The 27,328-nt window shown below is 44.8% G+C and overlaps 1 protein-coding gene across 1 annotated transcript in view; it reads left to right on the forward strand.

Moving 5' to 3' along the window:
• IGSF21 (immunoglobin superfamily member 21) overlaps positions 1-27,328 on the forward strand; it is a 386,505-nt gene that overhangs the window by 314,990 nt on the left and 44,187 nt on the right. Inside the window, exon 4 of the mRNA XM_038747515.1 lies at positions 3,862-3,980. Coding sequence (XP_038603443.1) covers positions 3,862-3,980 — 119 coding nt within the window. The remainder of the gene's footprint in view (positions 1-3,861; positions 3,981-27,328) is intronic.

Consider the following 27,328-nt stretch of genomic DNA (forward strand, 5'->3'; position numbering starts at 1 on the left):
GCGGGGAGCCTTGCATCACCTGGGATTCAACTGGAGCCAGGAATTCCAGGTTTCCCTACACAGGATGTCAGCTGGGAATGGGGCTCATGTTTCAATCAATCAAGGTGCAGGGTGACTATGCTGGAGATTTAAACACTAATGCAGTTGTAGTCCCCATAATAGTGCCTAGCTTCCAGAACCGAAGGCATTCTTGATTGGCAATTACAGCACTTCAGAGTTAATGTCCTTATAATTAGCAGTGCGATTTATTAAGTGCTTACTGTGTGCAGAGCACTGTGCTAAACACTTGGGAGAGTACAATGCAGCAGAGGTGGTAGATACCTTCCCCTGGCAACCCTAACTCTTTTGGCTTGTTTGCATCCCGAGCCCCAGTTGCATTCTGGTGGTGATGAGGAAACCAGAGCAGGAGGATGAGGAGAAAGAGAAGAGGACAGAGCAGTGGAAAAGAAGGAGAGGAAGAAGACGTAGAGAGGAAGGAAGAGGGGAGACAGCTTGGGCTAGTGGGACAGCACAAACCCAGGAATCAGGGGACCCAGGCTTGAGTTCCAGCTGCTGTTCAACCTTGGATGAGTCACTTTGTCTCTGGGCCTCAGTCACTCTGTGGCACAGGCAATGTCTGTTCTCACATTCTTGCATCTACACCAAAGTTTATTCCACAGCAAGGTCTTAATAATAATCATTAGTATTATTATTACTGTAAATGTGAAAAATTGGGAAGGAAAAGTGGGTTGAGAGAGAATTACTTTATATTATGGGGGCAAGTCAATCAATGGTATTTACTGAGCAGTTACTAGGCGCAGAGCTCTGTACTAAGAGTTTGGGAGAGGGCAATACAACAGAGTTGGCAGGTGTGTTCCCTGCCCACAATGAGCATTAGTCTAGATGCAATTGTAGTTCAACGTTTACCTACATTCAGACCTCCAGAGACTCCTCATTGCTTCCCGTATAAGAGAAAATCTCTTGACAATTCACTTCAAAATGCTACTGGCTTCCTCTTACCTATCTGCTCTCTTCCCCTGCTACATCCCACTTCGCTCTTTGCTCTTCAATCAATTAATCAGTGGTATTTATTGAGCACTTACTATACAGAACACTGTACTAGCACTTTCCTTGCCTCCCAAAGAAACCCCCGAAAGCTTTCCTCTCTACTTTTCTGCCTCAACACCCTCTTAGCACCTGGGCAGTTTATGCTTATCCATGGCATGTGTGTAAATTATTATTACTGTTATTATTAAGGTAATTTTAAGCACTTTTTTGAGCACTGGGGTAGGTACAAGATAATTAGGTCAGACACAGTCCCTCTTCCACATGGGGCTCACGCTCTGAGTAGGAAGGAGAACAGGCATTTAATCCTAATTTTTTTTTTACATTGGAGGAAACGGACATGGAGAAGTAAAACATCTTGCCCAAGGTCACACAGCAAGCAATTGGTAGAGCAGGGATTAGAACCCAGGTTCTCAGACTCCAAGGCCTGTGTTCTTTCTATTCATTCATTCAATCATATTTATTGAGCACTTACTGTGTGCAGAGCACTGTACTAAGCACTTGGGAAGTACAAGTTGGCAATATATAGAGATGGCCCCTACCCCAAAACAGGCTCACAGTCTAGAAGGGGTAGAAAGACAACAAAACAAAACATGTGGACAGGTGTCAAGTTGTCAGAACAAATAGAATTAAAGCTAAATGCACATCATTAACAAAATGAATAGAATAGTAAATATGTACAAGTAAAATAGAGTAATGAATCTGTACAAACATATATACAGGTGCTGTGGGGAGGGGAAGGAGGTAGGGCGGGGGGATGGGGAGGAGGAGAGGAAAAGGGGGGCTCAGTCTGGGAAGGCCTCTTGGAGGACTGTGAGACTGTCCTCACTGAGGACATTGAGCCCACTGTTGGGTAGGGACCGTCTCTATATGTTGCCAACTTGTACTTCCCAAGTGCTTACTTAGTACAGTGCTCTGCACACAGTAAGCGCTCAATAAATATGATTGAATGAATGAATGAGGAGATGAGCTCTTAGTAGGGCTTTGAAGGAAGGAAGAGAGCAAGCTTGGTGGATGTGTGGAGGGAGGGAATTCCAGGCCAGGGGGAGGATGTGGGCCGGGGGTCGATGGCGGGACAGGCGAGAACAAGGTACACTGACGAGGTTAGCAGAAGAGGAGCGGAGGGTGTGGGCTGGGCTGGAGAAGGAGAGAAGGGAGGTGAGGTAGGAGGGGGCGAGGTGATGGAGAGTCTTGAAGCCGAAAGTGAGGAGTTTTTGCTTGATGCGTAGGTTGACAGGCATACTAGGCCATACTGCTTCCCATTATATACATTTATTTATATATTGATGATTTATTCTACTCTTTCATTCTGATGACTGTCCTCCTCCCTGATATCTCCCAGTACTTATAAATCATTTTTGCTGCTTCCCTCATTTGAGTAAAAGCTTCTTGAAGGTAGTGATCATTGGTCTTGCTTCTGCTGTATTGTCCCAAGTGTTTAATACAGCACCTTGTACTCCAAGGGTGCTCAATAAATAGTATTGATTGATTGCCTTAAACCATCGCCCAGTCTGAAACACCCTTCCCCAACAGCTTCACCAAGTCACACCCCTCCCACCATACAAAAAAGCCACCTCTTCGTAGCACCTTCCCTGACTGATCCTCTCCCCCAACAATCTCCAGTTGTGCTAGCCCATCAGCCACCTCAGCTCTTACGTGCACTTCTCTGTCATTGATTTGTTGATCCAATTTGTGCTCATTTATCTGTTCTCACGCTTTTCCAATTACTACATCTCCATCAACTTATATCTGCTTGTCTTCTTCATCAACTGTAAGCTCCTGAAAGGCTGAGGTCACGTCTTCTACGTCTGTAGGTTCCCCACACATTTTATGCAAGACTCTACATAAAACTGGTACAATTATTGTACTTTCCCAAGCGTTTAGTATAGTGGTCTGCACATAGTAAGTGCTTAATAAATACAATTGAATGAATGAATCAATCAACTGGTTTAACAGTGTGGCCTAGTGGATAGACAGTGCAGACCTGATGCAGTAGGGAGGGAAAACAGGGTGGGGAAACGTGGGATTAATCAGGGAAGACTTCCTGTAGTAGGTGATGATGATAATAATAATAACAAATAATTGTGGCATTTGTTAAGCACTTACGTGCCAAGCACAGTACTAAGTCCTGGGGTAGGTACAAGATAATCAGGTCCCATCTTAGGCTCACAGTCTAAATAGGAGGGAGAAAAGTTATTGAAACCTCGTTTGGCAGATGAGGGAACTGAGGCACAGAGAAGTGAAGTGACTTGCCCAAGGTCACACAGCAGGTAAGTGGAATACATGATAAATACTGATGATTTTGAGACCATGTGGTAACGTGATGCTCCTCCATCCTCCAGTCAAATCGAGCAATTGTGTTGATTGAGCACTTAGTGTGCAGAAGACTATACTAAGCACTTGAGAGTAAAATATAACAATAAAACCCTATCCACAATGAATTTGCAGTCTAGAGGGGGAGACGGACATTAATATATATATATATACATTCTTTTGTGTACATAAGTGCTGTGGGGCTGAGGGGGGGGGGGTGATTAAAAGGAGCAAATCAGGGCAAAATATAAGGGACTGGGGGAAAAGGAAATGAGGTCGTAGTCAGGGAAGGCCTCCTGGAGATGTGTCTTCAATAAAGCTCTGAAGGTGGGAAGAGTGATCATCTGTCGGATGTGAAGAGGGAAGGCATTCCAGGTCAGAGGCCGATTACAGGTAAGAGGTCAATGGCAAGACAGAGGTCCAGTGAGTCAAACATCTACTCTTAAGCCCCAGTTGAATTCTGTTGCTGTTTCTTTCCTCATATCCCACCTCATTTTCCCCTAGGCTCCCCGAAGTTCGGATCTCGGACAACGGGCCCTATGAATGCCATGTGGGCATCTACGACCGGGCTACCCGAGAGAAGGTGGTCCTGGCGTCGGGCAACATCTTTCTGAATGTCATGTGTAAGTGCGGGTCTTGATCCCTTGAGGTGGGCTTGACGGGTGTGGGGGTGGAGGGTGTGTACTCTAAGACCTTGTTTGCTCCAAGGAATCAGCTACCTCCTCCTGGAACTTTGCAGTACGATTTCCTCTGGTTAACTCCTTCCCCTCCCTGTATCCTATGGCTGAGAGAGCAAGCTCCATAAGGAGCAGGGAAGGAAAAACTGGACATGGCTGTTATTCCTTAATAGGAAGCAACTGAAAAGGAAACAGAGAAGCCATGGTGAGGACCAGGCCAGCTGAGCTGTGGCCTTAGCCTGGGGCCAAATCACTTCTCCTGCCACCCTCAGACCTTTCCAGGGGTGGGGGGAGAGAACTGGGGTAGTCAAATGGACAACTCCCCTCAGAGACAGTTGGACCAAGTTCCACGGGGAGAGGGATATAAGATTTTATCTCTTCACTAAACCAGATGGCTCCTGGCAGCCTTGTCTCTGAGAGGAGGGATCTCTGAGGCCAGAGAAACCTCCACAGCATTACTTACACGTTTGACTTGGGCATCTCTAGAGAAAGTTGACTGTACTAAGGTGGCTGGAGTCAAGGAGCTTATAGATTCAGTTCTGCTCTGTTTTCTTTTGCCTTCTCATGAGCCCTGTGACATCCCCCACCATCTCTGAGAAGGGTTGGAAGATGACTCCATGTTTACAGGGACATATTTGCCTTGGGTTATAATTTCTATAGAACTGCTGCTGTGCACAGCTTTTTTTTCCCTCAAGCTACAGATAAGACTTGTTCCAGCTCCCTGAAGCTGGGATGAAAGAGTCTTTACAAGTGAATTATTGTATCATCCATTTTGAGGAAGCCAATGCATTGGTTAAGGTTGCCTGGCAAATCTCTCCTGCCCCAAGGTTTCCTCCACAGCTCCTACTTTGGGTTTTGTCCTCTAGATTGCGAACTCACTGTGGGCTGGAAATTTGTCTACCCACTCTGTTGTACTGTACTCCACCAAGCACTTAGTACAGTGCTCTGCACACAGTAAGTGCTCAATAAATACCATTGATCAATGGATTGTCACGGTGAAGGATGGGGAATGGGTCTACCAATTCCGTTAGAGTGTACTCTTTAATGTGCTTAGTTTTTTTTTTAATGGCATTTATCAAGTGCTTACTATGTGCAAAGCACTGTTCTAAGCACTGGGAAGGTTACAAGGTGATCAGGTTGTCCCACAGGGGGCTCACAGTCTGTCAGTCAATCATATTTATTAAGAGCTTACTGTGTGCAGAGTAGTGTACTATGTGCTTTGCCAAAGTAGTAGAGTAATCAGTCAATAGAATTTATTGAGCACTTATTGAGTGCAGAGTACTGTACTAGGCACTTGGGAGAGTATGATATAGCAATATAACAGACACATACCCTGCCCACAACAAGCTTACAGTTTAAAGGGAATACAATATAGCAGAGTACAGCATAACAGAGTGGATAGATAATAATGTTGGTATTTGTTAAGTGCTTACTATGTGCCAAGCACTGTTCTAAGCTCTGAGCACTGTTCTAAGTGCTGGATCCATTCCCTGCCAACAAGGAGCTTACATGGAATTATTTTCCAAGGGAAATTCATCTTTAAACACAGGAAAAATCAACGAAGAATAAAGGACCCAAGCCCCAGGAGCAGAATTTAAAGAAACTGAGAATTCAAAAAGGTCAAAGTCTCTGAAGTGACATGTATCCACCCCCCCACATTGCACCTGTGCTGTTCTCCATTCCCAGCCTGGCTATTCCACACATTCCCGATGAGAGAACTGGGAATGTGCTCAGGAGCCACTCACGGGTTTCTATAACTTCCATTTCCTTGCTCTGCTCCAGAGGAGAGCAAGGAGGGCCAAGGGAGAATGGCTCTTCCCCAGATCTGGTGGCCTACTTTCCCAGGATTAACAAAGGGGGTGGAGTCATTGGAAAAGCCCCAGCAAAAAAAGGATGAGTGGAATGGAAACCAGGAGAGAAAAGACATTATGACCCATGAGGAGGTAGGCCCAGGCTGACATCATGACGGGGATTATTCCAGAGGAGAAAGTTCCAGCTACTTCCTGAGTCCTGTACATGCTTTCACTGAAGTAAACAGTGTCTAAGGGCAACATGGTAATGTCTTTGAGGGGACTGAAGAAGAAACTGGGTTATCGCTTTCCCTGGGAGTTTGCGGGTATGGGTGAGGTGGGTTGGCAACTAATAGACCTCATGACTTCTGGAGCAGAATTCCAAAGGATTTGTTGTGATATCCCCACATTAGCTCCCTGGGGGCAGGAAATATGTCTGTTTAGTTCTATATTGTACTTTCCCAAATGCTTAGTACAGTGCTTTACACAAATTGAGTGCACAATAAATATGATCGAATGAATGAATGCACATGTTGCTCTGGGCACACAGAGCAGCGTGATTATGTCCTAGGCACCATTTTGTAGAAGTAAACCAGTTCAAATAATCCTAGAGCAAAGGCCCTCAGTAAGTACTATTGATTGATTGATTTCCTGGGGGGCCCCTGTTGCTCCCACTTGCTCTGCAGCCATCACTTCCCCTCAAAGTCCAGAAGGCCTCTAGTGTCATGACAGTGCCTTGGAACTTGGGACCAAGAGCTACGTTCCATGGTGACCCATGGCTGAAGTTTTTTAAAATAGATTAGAAAATTCCTGGTTCTATATCAGAACCAGACAGGGAAAAGGTCTGCAGGATACCAGACTCCCAGAATAAAATCAGACAAATGACTACCCTAGGGTGGGCTGCCTTGGAGGCTGGGGGATGGAGGATTTGACACCGAAGGTTATTTCCTTCCAGGGCTGAAAGCAGAGTTGGAAGAGGTGGACTGTTATCTTGTTTTTTCCCAGAACTTCTGAAACTCTCCCTCCTGCCTCCTATGAAGGGTTAGGTCTCTAGCCAAGGACACACCATCTTCCCTTCCTGATTCCTCCCACCAAAACATGACACAGACCCTCCCTTTTCCTTTTTCCTTTCATTCCAAGCACCGCTCCCCACTCCGAGAGACCACGATCCTTTGAGGACATTTCAGGCTGGGGAAAGATGAGGCCCAAGCCAGAGGCCTAGGCATGGACACCCTGAGATAGGGCCACAACGTAGCCAAGGAGGGACCTTACTGAGTTAACTGAGCTGGATGTCTGGGATGTCTTTTTCCCATTTTTTCTTTAAATGGTACTTATTAAGCATTTATTAAGTGCCAGGCACTCTACTAAGTGCTGAGGTAAATACAGGCTAATCAGGTGGGATGTAGTCCATGTCCCACATGGGACTCACAGTCTTAATCCCCATTTTACAGATGAAGTCACTGACATACAAAGTAGTAAAGTGACTTGCCCAAGGTCACAGAGCAGACAAATGATAGATCTGGGATTCAAACCTCTATAAGAAACTCCTGTCCCCTTCCCCAGTCTTGTTTTTCACTGGCATTCCCATGTACGCAGGTAGGAATCCAGCCTGCTGGGCTCCTCGCTTCTCACTGCAGAGGGGAGGTACTCCTCACATAAACCGCAGTCAGGAACCCCCAAACAGTGGATCACCCCTGAGCAGCAGGGAGCCCGGGAGAGCAATCAGTCAATCAATCAATCAATCAATGGTATTTATGGAGTGCTTACCATGTGCAGAGCACTGTATTAAGCAATTGGGAGATCACAGTATGATAGAGTTAGTAGACACACTACCTGACCACAAGGAGCTCAGTCTATAGCAGGTGCTGGACCTATAATGACTGGGCTGTGGACATGGGAAGCAGCAGTGAGTAGTGGTTAGAGTAGGACCTGGGTCATGGGTTCCAGTCCCCGCTCCACCACTTGTCTGCTGTGTTACCTTAGGCAAGTCACTTAAATTCTCTGTGCCTCAGCTACCTCATCAGTAAATAAATGGAGATTAAGTGTGAGCCCAATGTGGGACAGGGACTGTGCCCAACTTGAATAACTGTATCTACCCCAACACTTAGAACAGTGCTTGGCACATAGTAAGCGATTAACATTCATTCAATCCTATTTATTGAGCACTTACTGTGTGCAGAGCACTGTACTAAGCTCTTGGGAAGTACAAGTCAGCAACATATAGAGATGGTCCCTACCCAACAGTGGGCACACAGTCTAGAAGGGGGAGACAGACAACAAAACAAAACATGTAGACAGGTATCAAAGTCATCAGAACAAATAGAATTTAAGCTATATGCATAACGGGCTCACAGTCTATAGCAACGTTTGTTAAAGGATAATGATTTAAAGTGACATGCTAAAAATATGGGAGTCGGAAGGCCCCGGGCCCTAATCCTCACTCTGCCACTTTTCTGCTGTGTGACCTTGGGCAAGTCACTTCCCTTCTCTGTGCATCAGTGACCTCATCTGTAAAATGGGAACTAAGACTAAAATCCCCTTGTGGGTCAGGGACTGTGTCCAACCTGATTTGCTTGTATCCACCCCAGCGCTTAGTACAGTTCCTGACACACAGTAAGCACCCAATGCCATAATGATTATTATCTCCTGGTTCTTCGGGTTCTACAGAGAGCCCTCTTAACTGATGCTTAGATTAGTCACAATAAACAGAGAATGAATGAAATAGCCAGTTGGCAATGCCGAAGTTCAAGGGGGAAGCTGGGACTATCAGGCTCCTATTTTCTCATTACTTTCCCTCACTTATGCGCTACAACTCTCCATCCCCCCCATCTTATCTCCTTCCCTTCCCCACAGCACCTGTATATATGTATATATGTTTGTACATATTTATTACTCTATTTATTTATGTATTTATTTTATTTGTACATATCTATTCTATTTATTTTATTTTGTTAGTATGTTTGGTTTTGTTCTCTGTCTCCCCCTTTTAGACTGTGAGCCCACTGTTGGGTAGGGACTGTCTCTATATGTTGCCAATTTGTACTTCCCAAGTGCTTAGTACAGTACTCTGCACATAGTAAGCGCTCAATAAATACGATTGATGATGATGATGATACAACTAGGGCTTCAGCAACACCTGAATAGAATACTAACATTGGTTTAACCTTGGCTTTTTAGTAGGGAGTTTCCCTGCTTATCACACGATAAATCACCCCCTTAACCTGCCGGCTCCACTTAACAAGTACCATAATAATGATAGTTAATAATGTCATCAGTAAATAAACGGGGATTAAGTGTGAACCCAATGTGGGACAGGGATTGTGTCCAACTTGAATAACTGTATCTACCCCAACACTTAGAACAGTGCTTGGCATGTAGTAAGCACTTAACAAGTACCATAATAATAATAATTAATAATGGCTTGGTGTGCCTTGGAGACATGTGGAGTGGGCAAATGGGCCTTTCTGTCCCAGGTCACGTGCCGTGATGGTGTTTCTGGTGATGAGGGAGGGTCAAGGGATTTTAGTACAGTGCTCTGCACATAGTAAGCGCTCAATAAATACGATTGATGATGATGATTTATCTGGGCTTTTTCAGTAGGCCCCTGGCTCTGAGCCATCTTGAGGGTAGCTGGGACCTGAGGCTTCTGGTGGGTCACATAACCAGGAGTTGGGAAGTAGGGACAACCTGCCCCCAGGGTGGGACCCTGATCTGGGAGTGGCTAGAGGAACCCAATCCCAGAGTCCTCCAGAGAACGGGGTTTCCTGACTGTCATAATCAATAAAGATTATGGCATTTGTTCTAAGCAGTGTTCTAAGTACTGGGGTAAATACAAGTAAATCAAGTTGAATAAAGTCCCTCTCCCATGTGGGGCTCCCAGTCCCAATCCCCATTTTACAGATGAGGTAACTGAGGCCCAGAGAAGTGAAGTGACTCGCCCAAAGCCACACAGTAGTCAAGTGGCAGATCTGGGATTTGAACCCATGACCTTCTGACTCACAGGCCTGTGCTGTCTTCACTATATCATGCTGCTTCTCTAAGCTGGGCTGCTGATGTCCTGGAATAATGTCCACCTCAGGGCTAGCGCCAATCTCATATCTACTCCAGTGCTTAAAACAGAGCTTAACACATAGTAAGTACTTAACAAATATCACAATTATTATTATCATTATTATTTGTTCAAAGGCTGAAAGCTAATGGACAGGGAACGTATTTATCAACTTTGCTATATTGTACTCTCCCAAGCACTTGATACAGAACTCTGCACACAGTAAGTGCTCAGTAAATAAGATTGATTGATTGATTGATTAGTCTACTAATAGATGGAAGAGCTGGTGGTCTGGACCGCCGTTATTTTTGTTGCTCTAAACAAGCCATTTGTGTAGAATGGACTCATCAATACTAGCCACAGTGAGGCCCCTACAAAGTTTCCAGAGTTGTCGGGACTGGGGATATGGTTTGGGTTTTGTTTTTTCAATCAATTAATCTCTTTATTAATAAGAATAATAGGTATTGTTGTTTTTTTAATTTGTTAAGCACTTACTATGTGCCAAACACTGTACTTAACACTGGGGTAAATACAAAATAATCAGGTTGGACAGTTCCTGTCCCACAAGGAGTTCACAGTCTAAATAGGAGGGAGTAGGATTTGAGCCCCATTTTACATGAGGAAATGGTAGCATAGAAAAATTAAATGACTTGCCCAAGGTGACACAGCAGACAGGTAGCAGAGCCAGGATTAGAACTCAGGTCCTCTGGCTCCCAGAACCATGCTCTTTCTGCTAAGCCACACTTTTCTTTAAACCAATGGCAGAGCAGACTTCTACCAAAGGAAGGATTTGGGGAGCTGGGGCTGGTTTTTCTAGCTTCGTCCGGTTTCTTTAGCTGCCTCTGAAAAGGAGATCTCGATGGGGAAGGCTCCAGAGGAGATTAGGAAGGCTTGAGCTGAGATATCACAGGGCAGGTGACAGGGGCACTGCCCAAGGGTTAAGGAATGATTCTAGACTGTGAGCCCACTGTTGGGTAGGGACCGTCTCTATATGTTGCCAACTTGTACTTCCCAAGTGCTTAGTACAGTGCTCTGCACACAGTAAATGCTCAATAAATACGATTGAATGAATGAATGAATGAATCTGGAACTAGAGGGCATCACAGGTTTGACAGAGAACCGGGGCAGAGAAGGGGAAGACAGATGGGAAGCCGGGACACTCCCTATGGTATCAACACAATTTATTCATCACATTTATAACAAAAATAATAATAATAACAATTGTGGTATTTATTAAGCCCTGACTGTGTGCCATGCACTGAACTAAGCACTGGGGTGGCTACAAGCAAATCTTCCTACTCCCCCTCCTTCCCCCTCCTCCCCCTCCCCACCCCCCCCACCTTACCTCCTTCCCCTCCCCACAGCACCTGTATCATCATCATCATCATCAATCGTATTTATTGAGCACTTACTATGTGCAGAGCACTGTACTAAGCGCTTGGGAAGTACAAATTGGCAACATATAGAGACAGTCCCTACCCAACAGTGGGCTCACAGTCTAAAAGGGGGAGACAGAGAACAAAACCAAGCATACTAACAAAATAAAATAGAATAGATATGTACAAGTAAAATAAATAAATAAATAGAGTAAATATGTATACATATATACATATATACAAACATATATATATATATATATATGTTTGTACATATTTATTACTCTATTTCACTTGTACATATTTATTCTATTTATTTTATTTGGCTTATATGTTTTGTTTTGTCGTCTGTCTCACCCTTCTAGACTGTGAGCCCGCTGTTGGGTAGGGACCATCTCTATATGTTGCAAACTTGTACTTCCCAAGTGCTTAGTACAGTGCTCTGCACACAGTAAGTGCTCAATAAATACCATTGAATGAATGAATGAGAGGTTGGACACAGTCCCTGTCCCACATCGGGCTCTCAGTCTCAATCCCCATTTTACAGATGAGGTAACTAAGGTATAGAGAAGTGAAGTGACTTGCCTAAAGCCAGACAGCAGACAAGTGGCAGAGCCTGGATTAGAACCCAGGTCCCTTTGTCACCCAGGCCCGTGTTCTCTCCACTATGCCGTGCTTGGAGGGCATCTGTGTCCTGAAGACGTCTGGGAGAATATGAAAATCAAGCGACTAATTTCATGCCTTTACCATTCACATTATAACATGGAAATAGCTCTTCTGAAGCTGCAGGAGTTACACAGGCCGGTCAGAAGGACACAGTCAGTAAAGTGTTTTCATAGAAGACAGCACATCTATTCCAAGCCAATTTCAAAGTTTGTTGTGCCTAAGATGTGACAGGTACACAGGCCATGGAAAATTTCTGGGGAAATTTCTGGGGTTGCTAGGAGGTGTCCGTTTTAAAGGCTACATTTCCATGGTAACTGCTAACCACCCCACTAAAGAACATTGCAGGTTTGCCCCTTATTGGTGAATCCTGGTGGAACAGATCAAACTTCTAGCAAGGCTTGTACATATTTACTCTTGTACATATTTACTATTCTATTTCTTTTGTTAATGATGTGCATTTAGCTTTAATTCTATTTGTTCTGACAACTTGACACCTGTCCACTTGTTTTGTTGTCTGTCTCTCCCTTCTACTCTGTGAGCCCGTTGTTGGGTAGGGACCATCTCTATATGTTGCCAACTTGTACTTCCCAAGTGCTTAGTACAGTGCTCTGCACACAGTAAGTGCTCAATAAATGATTGAATGAATGAATATATCTCCTCAACCAGCAGTGGTTCTCACTTTCTTAAGGATGAGAGACATGGAAACCGGTCTCCAGTAAGGTCACATTCCCCAGTTGATCACTTCAGCCACTTTGTGCTAATTATGCCTTTGTATACTTACAATCCCCCTACTATTTATGCATCCACTTCTCTACTTTCCAATCTGTAAATCACCGCATTTACTCTCCTAATTACCTCCACCACATAAATGCATAAATTCCCCACCTCCATTTTTGAGGAGGAAATAAAATATTTTTCATGGTATATATAATTGAGAGTAGTTAGAGTGATGCACAGCAAGGGAGGAAGAGAGAAGGGTTAAGATGTGATCAAGCTGTCCAGACAGGCTTACAATGGGAAATGGGAGGGGTTTTTTTGGTGGTGTTCGTTTTGTTTTTGTGAAGCAGATTTGCTCCAGGGGAGAAGGGAGTGGAATTATGGAGTGCCAATTAACTTCAACACTTGGGAGAGTGCAATAATAATGTTGGTATTTGTTTAACGCTTACTATGTGCCAAACACTGTTCTAAGCGCTAGGGTAGATACAAGGTAATCAGGTTGTCCCACATGGGGCTCACAGTCTTAATCCCCATTTTACAGATAAGGTAACTGAGGCACACAGAAGTTAAGTGACTTGCCCAGAGTCACACAGCTGATAAGTGGCGGAGTCAGGATTAGAACTCATGACCTCTGACTCCCAAGCCTTTATACTAAACCACGCTGCTTCTGGGATAGAATCAATCAATCAGTCAATTGTATTTATTGAGCACTTACTGTGTACAGAGCACTGTACTAAGAGCTTGGGAGAGTACAATATAAAAGAATTGGTAGACATGTTCCCTGCCCACAACAAACTTACAGTCTAGAGGAAGAGAAAGCAATCTCAAATGCCCTCTTACCTTTTTCTTCCTTCACTCATCCTTTCCTCTTCCTTTATTTCTTCCTCTCTCTTTTCTCCTCTTCCCCTTATTGCTGGACTTAATTTCCCACCCCTGTTTTTATATTGCACAAATTATACAAAAGAAGTGGGGCAATTATGTCAGGACCTGTCATGTGGCATGTCAGTTTCCGTGTCTGCTTTTAGATTAATGTCCTTGAGGACAGGGATCATGTGTAAATAACTCCATTGTACTCTCCCAAGTACTTATTACCATGCTTTGCACCCAGAGGGCACTCAATCAATAGTATTTTAATGCTCACTATGTGCAGAGCACTATGGTAAGTGCCTAGAAAATACAATCTAGAGAAGCAACACATTCCTTGAATGTAAGGAGCTTACAATCCTAGCAGAGAAGACAAATCTTTACCTTTAAACAAATTAAACTGAGGAAGTAATAGAATATATGAAATATGTACTGTACTCTCCAAAGTGCTTAGTACAGAACCCTGTACATAATGAGCACTCTATTAATATCATTGATTTAAGTGCTTTGGGAGATAATAATAATGATGGTATTTGTTAAGCACTTACTATGTGCAAAGCACTGTTCTAAGAGCTGGGGAGGTTACAAGGTGATCAGGTTGTCCCACAGGGGGCTCACAGTTTTAATCTCCATTTTACAGATGAGGTAACTGAGGCACAGAGAAGTTAAGTGACTTGCCCAAAGTCACACAGCTGACAGTTGGCAGAGCCAGGATTTGAACCCATGACCTCTGACTCCAAAGCCCGTGCTCTTTCCACTGAGCCACGCTGCTTCTCCAGCAGGAGATTTGTGAATACTTTAATGCCTAAGGTGATGTGAAAATGCCCAGGTGTCATTAAGAGGGGATAGAAAATGGGGAGATCAGAAATTACTTGCTAAAGGCTTCCTGGAGATGTGTCTTCAAGAATGTCTTTGAAGATGGAGGGCTGTGATTTTCCAGCTGTGAAGGGGAAGGAAGTTCCTGGCTAGGGAAAAGATTTCAGCAGGACATCAGTGGCTGGAGAGAATAGTTTGTAGGTTAGCTTGAAAAGAATGAAGAGTGGGAGCTAGAGTGTTGTGGAAGAAAAGCATGAATATGTAGGTGGAAGAAGGCTGGCTGAAACCTCTAAAGCTAACGACAAGGATTAAACCATCATTTTTTTCTGCAAGGTTGAGGTACTGACCTGCAGAAAGACAGAAGGCGGGCCCAGATGACACTTCTGATAGTCTCCCAGCTCTTAGAGCCCATAATTAGGAAGAAGTGCTGTCTATTAGGAAGACCCCAGGACTGGAAGTCAGAGAACTAAACCCAGCTCCACCATCTGCTCACTGTATGACCTTGGGCAAGTCACCTCATTTCCCTGTCCCTCACTTCCCTCATCAATCAATCAATCAATCGTATTTATTGAGCACTTACTGTGTGCAGAGCACTGTACTAAGCGCTTGGGAAGTACAAGTTGGCAACATATAGAAACAGTCCCTACCCAACTACCCAACAATGGGCTCACAGTCTAAAAGGGGGAGACAGAGAACAAAACCAAACATACTAACAAAATAAAATAAATAGAATAGATATGTACAAGTAAAATAAATAGAGTAATAAATATTTACAAACATATATACATATATACAGGTGCTGTGGGGAAGGGAAGGAGGTAAGATGGGGGGATGGAGAGGGGGACGAGGGGGAGAGGAAGAAAGGGGCTCAGTCTGGGAAGGCCTCCTGGAGGAGGTGAGCTCTCAGTAGGGCCTTGAAGGGAGGAAGAGAGCTAGCTTGGCAGATGGGCAGAGGGAGGGCATTCCAGGTCCGGGGGATGACGTGGGCCCGGGGGATGACGTGGGCCGGGGGTCGATGGCGGGACAGGCGAGAACAAGGCACGGTGAGGAGATTAGCGGCAGAGGAACAGAGGGTGCAGGCTGGGCTGTAGAAGGACAGAAGGGAGGTGAGGTAGGAGGGGGCGAGGTGATGGACAGCCTTGAAGCCCAGGGTGAGGAGTTTCTGCCTGATGTGCAGATTGATTTGTAGCCACTGGAGATTTTTGAGGAATCAGCTAATTGGGGATTCGTTACCTGTTCTCCCTCGAACTTAGACTATGAGCCCCATGTGGGATCCCATTATCTAGCTTCTACCCCAGCAGTTGGTACAGTGCTTGGCACAAAGTAATTTCTTAATATAATTATTAGTGTTGTTTTTATCATTATGGGAATTTTAAGTCATTGAAATATAAAGGGGACTCAATGCTTCTAGCCCTCTTCCCTACCCAGAATCCCTTCAAAGGGAATCAATTAATCAATCAGTGGTGTTTATTGAGTGTTTATTGTTTGCAGACCTGCTTTGCCAAATAATAATAATAATAATAATGGCATTTGTTAAGCACTTACTATGTGTAAAGCACTGTTCTAAGTGCTGGGGAGGTTACAAGGTGACCAGGTTGTCCCACAGGGGGCTCACAGTCAATCCCCATTTTACAGATGAGGTAACTGAGTCCCAGAGAAGTTATGTGACTTGCCCAAAGTCACACAGCTGGCAATTGGCGGAGCTGGGATTCACCAAGCTGGGGGACTTGGCCTTCCCAGAGGCTTTTAGGCATCGTTGGTGGTGTAACATGGCCAACAGTCGCTCCTCAGACAGTATCCCTGAATCTGATTCACCTGCCCCCTCTTTCCTATCTCCAGGGCTTAGGATGCCTCAGAATTAATGTAATCCAAGCCTCAGATGTTACTGAATGAATGCATCATGAGCATTTACTGTACAGAGAGCACTGTGTTAAGCATTCAGGAAAGTACAATGTCAGAGTGCCCATCTCTCCTGCCACCTGTTCGATACTCCCACTTCAGGCAGTTTAATTTTATAAGATTTCCTAGCCTGATGTTAGAGATTTTTCTTCATTAAGTCAACTCTGACTAGTGTGGACAGTAAGCTTATTGTGGGCAGGAAGTGTGTCCACTAATTCCATTCTATTCTCCCAAGCTCTTGGTACATAGTAAGCTCTCAGTAAATAGCATTGATTGAGGATGGGATAACTAGCAGATGCCTGAAGGTCACAGATCAAAGTGCATAGATGATGCAAAATGGACAGGGAGCCAGGAAGAGAGAGTTTAATCAGGAAAGGCCTCTTTGAGCAGATGTTTAGATGATATGATTAATTGCTTGATAGTTCCCCAATTATGGTGCCTCCCCTCTTGCTACTTCTGCATATATCCCCTTTCTATTTCAAAGCTACCACCTTTTATCTGAGTTAGGCCTCGCAGCTGGGGCTTTAAATGGCAGTCATTGAGTGTTCCAGGTCTGTTACAGGGTAGAACAGGGAGAGAAAGCCCCTCCTCCCTCCATGCTCTGTCCCCACAGGCTAGCAATCACCTGCCCTCAAGTAAAGCCCATCAGTGTCTAAAAATCTCTCGCTTGTTGTTGTTCTCAGGATCACTAACAGTCACTAGAAAGGCGGCTTGTTGTGGGCTCACCACAGTAAATATTTTCATATGTGTCTCCCCTGTTAAATGGGAAGTCGGGGAAGGTTTTGAAAGAGGGAAGAGATGCCTGCTTAGCAATACTTCAAACAGATGACCTGTGTAGTGGAAGAGGCTGGAGACAGGGAGAGCAGTGAGGAGGCTGGTACAACAGTCTAACCACAATAAGACAAGAGTTGGGACCAGAGGAATGGATGGATGTGGGAAATCAGATGAAGGAAGAACCATCAGGATTAAGCAGTGGATTGAATGTGAGAGTGGAAAGAAAATGGGAGTTGAGGAGGAGCCTGAGGTTGTGGGTTCTTGGGCAAGGAAGACGGTGGTGTTGTCGAAAGAGATTCGAAAGTTAAGTGAAGGGTGGGTCTAACCAGCATTTTGGGGGGTTGATTGATTCCTTGAATCCATCAACTAAGCCTGGACAATTTATGGTACAGAAAGGGAACAAAGCAACAGATAAGAGATGGGTAATAATCATAGTATTTGTTAAGTATTTACTATGTGCCTGGCAATGTAGTTAGCAATGGGGTTGATACAAGTTAATCAGGTTGGACACAGTCTGCGTCCCACGTGGGGCTCACAGTCTCAATCCTCATTTTACAGATGAGGTAACTGAGGCACATAGAAGTTAAGTGACTCATCCAAGGTCACGTAGCATACAAATGGCTGAGCTGGGATTAGAACCCATGACCTTCTGACTCCCAAGCCCATGCTCTATCCACTATGCCATGTTGCTTCTCTAATGGGATGAGATGTGATGATGGACCAGGGCCATTTTGAGAATTATGGGGAGAGCCACTACTGTGGACTGTGAGGGTCATTATGGAGAAGGAGGAGGCTGGAGATGTTAAAGTTGATTTATTTTAAAAAATTGTGCATGGATAATCCAAAAAGTGGATAATCCACATGCAGCTCATAAAAACTTGTCTGTCCTCCAATTCAGGGCAAGCCAGGCCAATGATAACTATCATAAACTAGAGCCCAAGTACCTCTAGCTCAGAAATTTCCTAGTCCTTTGTCACCCATAGCCAGCCAAGCTTTGAAAAAGAACAGACGCATGTTCTAATCCACCCTGACGCCCTACCACCAGCCAAATCCATTTCATCCTTGAGAGAGAAAGCAGAGATCCAGATTTGCAGTGTGGCTGCCCCTACTGCCCCACGCTTCACAGAACTCCTGTTGGGTGGATAATGGATTTCTCACTCTCTTTTCCCTGGGTTCTTGGATCTAAGCCTGCCACAGGGGTGCAAACAAATTAAGTCAACACAGATTGATCGTTAACCTTCTCTCGGAAGCTCAGAAAGAGCCCCTCCTGGGGGTGTGGGGGACTGGGTTGCTTCCTTGTGGTAACAGGTGTTCCCTGACATCCTCAGTCCAGGAGAGAGTGTCCTGGAAGAAGAACAGGATGAGATTGACCCAGAGCATTTCTGCCAGAAGTGCCTGGGGCACAGGTAGAAGTAGCCTGGCCTAGCTGATAGAGAACGGTCCTGGGAGTCAGAAAGAACTGGGGTCTAAGGTCTGCCACTTGCCTGCTATGTGACCATGGGCAAGTCACTTTAACTTTTCTGGGCCTCAGTTTCCTCATCTGTAAAATGGGGGTTAAGACTGAGCCCCATGTGGGATGATCTTGTACAGTGCCTGGCACACAGTAAGCACTTAAATACTTAATAAAAAGAAATGGAAAACCCACCAACCAAAGTATCATCCTCTAGACTGCAAGCTTGGTGTGGCTAGGAAATGTGTCTACCAACTCTGTTACATTGTTCTCTCCCAAGTGCTTTGTACGGTGCTCTGTACACAGTAAGTGCTCAATAAATAACAGTGATTTATTGATTGATTATTCCTCAAGGCTTGACTGTAAGAGATCAGCTGCTTTTCCTATTCACCAACATTAATTATGATTTACCTTGGGTGAGTAGCTATTTACAAGCCCGCAGGAATCACCAAGGGGGCATCAGCCCTGCCTGCCCATTATAGAAGAACTTCTCCGCGGCTCCAGTGGGCTCCACCTGGTAGCCCCTGTTAGTGGAGGAAACCAATACAGTTGTGTCTGGAGGAAGCTGCTCTCACCTCCTCTCTCCCTCCCCCCATCCCACCCCACCCCCTCAGCGTCTACCTCCCACAGGCTGGTAGCCCTCTGGGCTTAAGGCTAATCTGTAGCTGCTGAGCAAAAATTCCTCATTTCCTATTTAGTGCAGTGGGGCCATCCAAAAGGAAGTCATTAACTAGAGAGCTCAGAGGAGAGATCATTAATATTTAAAAAGCTCAATATAAATAGAAATTCTCCTTTGGCAGGCTCTGGGCTGGGCCATTCCCATCACTTCTCCAGGCTTTCTCGGGCCCAAAACCTGCTGACAGAAGATACCTTCTTGGCACCTCCAGGGTACAAGTCTAATTAGTCAGTCAGCCAATGGTATTTATTGAGTACCTACTGCTTGCAGCACACTGTACTAAGTGCTTGGGAGAGTACAATATAACAGAGTTGGTAGAGACATTCACTGCTCACAAGGAGCTTGCAGTCTAAAGGGGAGACAGACATTGAAATAAATTACAGATACATATATGAATGCTGTGGGGTTGAGGATGGGGTGAATATCAAGAGTTTAAAGAGAATGGATCCAAGTTTCTTAGGTGACTCAGAAGAGATAGGGAGTAGGGGAAATGAGAGATGACCTCTAGGAGGAGATATGTTTTTAATAAGGCTTTGAAGGAGGGGAGTATGATCATCTGATAGATACAAAGAGAGAGAGAGTTTAAGGCCAGAGGCAGGACATGGTCAAGGGGTTAGTGACAAGATAGAACGTAGGCCTTGGAGTCAGGAGATGATGAGTTCTAACCCCTGTTCCACCACTTGTCAGCTGTGTGACTTTGGGCAAGTCACTTCACTTCTCTGCACCTCAGTTACCTCATCTGTAAAATGGAGATTAAGACTGTGAAACCCCTGTGGGACAGAGAGTGTGTCTAACCCAGTTTACATGAATTCATCCCAGTGCTTAGAACAGTGCCTGGCACAAAATAACCACTTAACAAATAGCACTATTATTATTATTATTATTATTATTACAATGCTCTGCACACAGTAAATGATCAATAAATAACACTGTTCCATTGATGGATCCTTTCCTTCCTTCCTTATTCTGTTTTAGCATGCACCTCACACTCTCTGGCCCTCTCCCTCTCTCTCCATCACCCTCTCGTTCTCCATCTCTCCCTCTCTCACCCTCTCTTTCCCTGTTTCTCCATCTCTCTCGCTGTTCTCATGGAATAAGTGTGGCCTAGTGGAAAGACCACAGGCCTGAGAGTCAGAACCTGGCTCCTTCCCACCAGTCCACCTCCTTCGGAGCTCTCTCTCGCTCTCTCTGCTTTCTGCCTGGCTTTCAATCAATCAATCATATTAACTGAGCACTTACTGTGTGCAGGACACTGTGCTGAGCACTTAGGCAGTTACAATATAACAATATCACAGAGTTGGTAGACATATTCCCTGCTAACAGTGAGCTTACAATCTAGAAGGAAACACAGACATTAATATAAATACATTATGGTTAGGTACATAAGTATTTGTGGAGCTGAGGTGGGGGGAGAAGAATAAGGGAAGCAAAACAGGGTGATGCAGAAGGGAGTGGGAGAAGAGGAAATCAGGGATTAGTCAGGGAAGGCCTCTTGGAGAGGAGTGCCTTCAATGTGCCTTTTTTAATGGTATTTGTTAAGTGCTTACTCTGTCAAACACTGTTCTAAGCCCTGGGGTGAGTATTTTGCACATTCATTCATTCATTTATTCATTCATTCATTCAATTGTATTTATTGAGTGCTTACTGTGTGCAGAGCACTGTACTAAGCGCTTGGGAAGTACAAGTTGGCAACATACAGAGACGGTCCCTACCCAACAACAGGCTCACAGTCTAGAAGGACATAGTAAGCCCTTAATAAATGCCATCATTGTTGTTATTATTATTATTATTATTATTACAAATGTATTATGGAGGGCATAGTCCCTGTCCCACATGGGGCTCACAGTTTAAGTAGGAAGGAGAAGAGGAGAACTGAGACATGGAGAAGCTAAGTGACTCACCCAAGGTCACACAGCAAGCATTTGGCAGATTCAGAATTAGAACCCAGGTCCTCTGACCCCCAAGGCCCATACTATTTCCATTAGGCCACACCGCTTCCCTTTTCAGAGCCCAAGCCTGTGTCCACATGGCAACTCAGAATTACAAAGGTTGATCAGCGTACAGATTAGCCCTGGAGCAGCCAATAAAAAAACAGAAAGGTGGTTGCATCTTGTTCAATTTTTGCAGCTCTAAAAATACAAGCCTCTCTGTAATGAAGTAAGGGACCCCGCTGGGAGAATAATCCTCAGAACCCAAGGAGAAGAGGGACTCTGAGGCTTGGCTTTATCGCAGAAGCACAGAGGTGGAACATATAGGGCTTGTGGAGGAAGTGTTCCCACGGCACGTAGCGTCCTCAAAGTCCTTGCTTCATGCGGAACCAGTTTGGAGGGTTGTAGGGAAGGGTGAGCAGTGGAGGAGATCTGAGGAACTTGATTGACGACTCTGGTTCGGGGCTCTTGGTCCTAAATCCCACTGTAGACTGTAAGCTCATTGTGGGCGGGGAATGTGTCTGTTTATTGTTATACTGTACTCTCCCATGTGCTTAGTACAGTGCCCTGCACACAGTGAGTACTCAATAAATACGACTGAATGAATGAATGACCTCCTTCTGCAACTCAAGGAGCAAGAAGTGGACAGAAGAATCATGACAGTTAAGAAGGGGTCAAGACACTGAGTTCTGCCCTCCTCAGGCTCATCTCATGGGTGGAGGCAACACAGTTGTTTCCTCCTGCCTCAGTGTCATCATCATCATCACTGTAGTGGATTGAGCATGGACTTGGGAGTCAGAAGGACCTGGGTTCTAATCCTGGTTCTACCACTTGATTTCTGTGTGACCTTGGGCAAGTGACTTCGCTTCTCTGTGCCTCAGTTACCTCATCTGTAAAATGGGAATTGAGACTGTGAACCTGCGAACCCTATGTGGGACAGGGACTGTGTCCAACCCAATTACCTTATATCTACCCCAACACTTAGTACAGTGCCTGGCACATACCAAGAGCTTAGCAAACACTACAGTTAGTATCGTCATTATAACAATAATAATAATAATAATTGCATTTATTAAGCGCTTACTGTGCGCAAAGCACTGTTATAAGTGCTGGGGAGGTTACAAGGTGATCAGGTTGTCCCATGAGGGGCTCACAGTCTTAATCCCTATTTTACAGATGAGGTAACTGGGGCCCAGAGAAGTGAAGTGACTTGCCCAAAGTCACACAGCTGACAAGTGGCAGAGCCGGGATCTGAACCCATGACCTCTGACTCCAAAGCCTGGGCTCTTTCCGCTGAGCAGCAGTAGCAGCAGCATGGCTAAGTAGATAGAACATGGGCCTATGAGTCAGAGGATCTGGGTTCTAATCCCAGCACTGCCACTTGTCTGTTGTGTGATCTTAGGCGGGTCACTTCACTTTTCTGTGCCTCAGTTACTTTATCTATAAAATGGGGATTCAAAACCTGTTCTCCCTCCCACTTTTAGGCCACGTGCGCTGTGTGGAAGAGAGACTGTGTCTGAGGTGGTTATAATAATTATGGTACTTGTTAAGTGTTTACTATATGCCAGACACTTTATCTTATACCTAACCCAATGATCTGAAGCAGCATGGCCTTGAGTAAACAGCACAGGTCTGAAAGTAAGAGGACCTGGTTCTAATCTTGACTTTACCACTTGTCTGCTGTGTCTCTGTGCCTCAGTTACCTCATTTGCAAAATGGGGATTAGGACTGTAAGCCCTATGTAGGACATGGTCTATGCAACCTGAATAACTTTTGTTGCGGGCAGGGAATGTGTCTATCAACTCTGCTGTATTGTACTCTCCCAAGTGCTTAGTACAGTGCTCTGCACATAATACACTCTCAATAAACATGATTAATTGATTGACCTTGCCCCAGCACTTAGGGAATAGTTCTCAGGCACAGAGTAAGCACTGAACAAGTACCATTAAAAATGCTTTCTACAGGCCTTAACAAATACCACAGATAACACAGGTAAGTGTTATCAATCATTTATTCGGTGTCTGGGAAGTGAGCTGAATCTGGGGTTGGAATGGAGAGAACATGGAAGAACTGTCAGATCCCAAGAATCAATCAGTCGATAGCATTTATTGAATTCCTCCTGAGTGTGAGACACTATACTAAGCACCTGGGAGAGTAAAGCATCATCACCATCATCAATCGTATTTATTGAGCATTTACTATGTGCAGAGCACTGTACTAAGCGCTTGGGAAGTACAAATTGGCAACATATAGAGACTGTACCTACCCAACAGTGGGCTCACAGTCTATATGGGGAAGACAGAGAACAACATGACACAAGTTACCTTGCCCTCAAGGAGCTTCAAAGTCTAATGGGAAAAGTTGGGCTGATTGCATGTTTGTCTCCAGCAGATTTCCGACTCGGAAGTCTTACCAAGAGGAGAACTTGCTCCCTCTGGTTTCTCTCACTCTCACTGGCCTGGACCTGGTTCCACTTACGGGAATTCACAGGAGTTCAATCGGTGGTAATTATTAAGTGCTTACTGTGTGCTGAACACTGTACAATGTGCTTTGGAGAATGTAGTAACAATAATAATAACAATAATAATTATGGTATTTGTTAAGCGCACTGTTCTAAGCAATGGGGTAGGTACAGTGCTTAGTGTCTCCTGAGTTTGAGACACTGTACTAAGCACCTGGGAGACTAGAGCACAGGCATGACACAAGTTACCTTGCCCTCAAGGAGCTTCAAAGTCTAATGGGAAAAGCTGGGCTGATTGCATGTTTGTCTCCAGTAGATTTCTGACCTGGAAGTCTAACCAAGAGGAGAACTTGCTCCCTCTGGTTTCTCTCACTGGCCTGGACCTGGGATCTGAAAGTTCTTCCGTGCTCTCTCCATTCCAACCCCAGATTCAGCTCACTTCCCAGAAACTGAATAAGTGATTGATAACTCTTACCTGTGTTATCTGTGGTATTTATTAAGGCCTGTGGAAAGCATTTTTAATGGTACTTGTTAAGTGCTTACTCTGTGCCTAGTACTATTCCCTAAGTGCTGGGGCAAGGTCAATCAATTAATCATGTTTATTGAGAATTTATTATGTGCAGAGCACTGTACTAAAATGGGTATTAAAACTGCGAGCCCCAAGTGGGTAGTCAGATTGTCCCACTTGGGGCTCGCAGTTTTAGTACCCGTTTCACAGATGAGGTGACTGAAGCACAGAAAAGTGAAGAACCCAACATCACACAACAGACAAATGGTGGAGCCGGGATTAGAACCCATGACCTTCTGACTCCCAAGCCTGTGCTCTATCCACTATGCCATGCTACTTCTCCAATAATGGTATTTGTTATCGCTTAACTATGTGCCAGGCACTGTATTAAGCGCTGGGGTGGACACAAGCTGATCAGGTTGGACACAGTCCCTGTCCCATGTGGGGCTCACAGTCTCAATTCCCATTTTACAGATGAGGTAACTTGGTCACAGAGCAGCCAAGTGGAGGTGCCAGGATTAGAACCCATGACCTGCCGATTCCAAGTCCTGTGCTCTATCCACTAAGCCGTGCTGCTTCATGTTGCTTTGTACAGTAGAGGTGGAAGACACAATCCTGCCCTCAAGGAGATCACAATTTACTGATTCCAAACATTTCTGAGTCCATGTCAGGGGGTGGGGGTTAGATGGTATTAAAACTGTGAGCCCCAGCAGTGCTTGGTACATAGTAAGTTAGAACAGGGCTTGGTACATAGTAAGTGCTTAACAAATAACATAATTATTATTGTTATTATTATTGTTACTATATTCTCCCAAGCACATTGTACAGTGTTCAGCACACAGTAAGCACTTAATAATTACCACCAATTGAGCTCCTGTGAATTCCCCTAAGTGGAACCAGGTCCAGGCCAGTGAGAGAAACCAGAGGGAACAAGTTCTCCCCTTGGTTAGACTTCCGGGTTGGAAATCTGCTGGAGACAAACATGCAGTCAGCCCATTTTACAGATGAGGTAACTGAAGCACAGAGAAGTGAGATGACTTGCCCACGGTCACACAGCAAACAAGTGGCAGAAGCTGGATTAGAACCCAGGTCCTTCCAACTCCCAGGCCTGTGCTCTATCCACTAAGCAATGCTGCTTCTCTGTCAATCTGACACATATTCAATTTGTAATCAAATCACCTTGGTTCTACATTCACAACATCTCTAAAATCCATCCTTTCCTCTCCAGTACAACTGCTACCACACTAATCCAAGCACTTATCATATCTTACCTTGACTTCTACATTAGCCTTCTCACTGAACTCCCTGCCTCCTGTCTCTGCCCACTCCAGTCTTTACTTCACTCTGCTGCCTGGATCATTTTTCTAAAAACATGTGCAGTCCCTAGCTCTCCACTCCTCAAGAATCTTAAAGCATTTCCCATCCTACTCCATATCAAACAGAAACTCCTTACCATTGACTTTAAAGCACTCAATCAACTTGCCCCCTCCTACCTTGCCTCACTGATTTTCTACTGCAACCCAACCTGCTCACTTCACTCTTTTAATGTCAACCTACTCACTCTACCTCAATCTTATCTATCCTGCTGCTGATCCCTTGCCAATATTTTTCCCCTGGCCTGGCACTCTCTCCCGCTTAATATATGACAAAGCACAGCTCTCCCCATTTTACAGTTTTAACAGAATCACATCTCCTCCATGGGGTCTTCCCTGACTAAGCTTTCCTTTCCCTAATCCTACTCCTTTCTATTTTGCTTATGCACTTGGATCTGTGCTCTTTAAGCACTCGATATTCCCTCTACACTCAGCCCTACAACGCTTATGTACATATCTGTAATTTTGTGTATTTATATTAATATTCCTCTCCCCCTCTAGACTGTAAGCTCCTTGTGGGCAGGAAATCTTTCTAGCAACTCTGTGGTATTGTCTTCTCCCAAGTGTTCAGCACACAGTAAGTATCCAATAAATCCCATTGATTAATTGATTTGTCCTCTTCAGGTACAGGGGCAGTTGGGAGTCATTCTATCTACCATTACAGATGCCGCAGGAATATTGAGAATGTGGACTAATTTGTTTATGAAAAGTACTCTCAAGGTTGCCCAGCAGAGCCTCAGTTGAGTCCTGAGTCCTGAAGGGGTCAAGTCAGTGCTTAGAACAGTACTTTGCACATAGTAAGCACTAAATAAATGCCATCATTAAGTCAATGTGTCTTCACATGCAAAGAAAAGTGGAGAATGGAGCAGTCTTCCGCTCATTCTGACACGAGTGGATCATCGGGAGCATTTGGGATACAACTTTCCACTCCACTTGACCTTAGGGTAGCCACTGCTAGCCCTGAAGAATACTACCACTTAATAATTACAATAATAATAATTGTGGTATTTGTTAAATGCTCACTATGTGTCAAATGTTGTACTAAGCACTAGGATAGATATAATTGGAAGCAACATGGCTTAGTGGATAGAGCGTGGGCCTGGGAGCCTGTAGAATGGGGGGTTCTAATCCCAGCTCCACTACTTGTCTACTATGTGACCTTGGGCAAGTCACATAACTTCTCCATGCCTCAGTTACCTCATCTGTAAACTGGGGATTAAGACTGTGAGCCCCATGTCGGAAGGGAGTATGTCCAACCTGACTAGCTTGCATCTCCCCCAGCATTTAGAATAATTCTTGACATATAGTAAGCACTTAACAATTACCATCATTATTATACAAGATAATCAGATCCCACATGGGGCTCATAATCTAAATAGGGAAGAGAACAGATATCGAATCCCCATTTTGTAGATAAGGGAACTGCGGCACAGAGAAGTTAAGTTGACGGCACTGTTGACGGCACTACCATCTTTCCCGTCTCAAAAGCCCGCAACCTTGGTGTCATCCTCGACTCCGCTCTCTCGTTCACCCCTCACATCCAAGCCGTCACCAAAACCTGCCAGGCTCAGCTCCGTAACATTGTCAAAATCCACCCTTTCCTCTCCATCCAAACCGCTACCCTGCTCATTCAAGCTCTCATCCTATCGTGTCTGGACTACTGTATGAGCCTCCTCTCCGATCTCCCATCCTCTTCTCTCTCCCTACTTCAATCCATACTTCATGCCGCTGCCCAGATTGTCTTTGTCCAGGAACACTCTGGGCATGTTACTCCCCTCCTCCAAAATCTCCAGTGGCTACCAATCAACCTACACATCAGGCAGAAACTCCTCACCCTCGGCTTCAAGGCTGTCCATCACCTTGCCCCCTCCTATCTCACCTCCCTTCTGTCCTTCTCCAGCCCAGCCCACACCCTCTGCTCCTCTGCCACTAATCTCCTCACCGTGCC

The sequence above is a fragment of the Tachyglossus aculeatus genome, chromosome 5, assembly GCF_015852505.1.
Source record: "Tachyglossus aculeatus isolate mTacAcu1 chromosome 5, mTacAcu1.pri, whole genome shotgun sequence".
Lineage (NCBI taxonomy): Eukaryota > Metazoa > Chordata > Mammalia > Monotremata > Tachyglossidae > Tachyglossus > Tachyglossus aculeatus.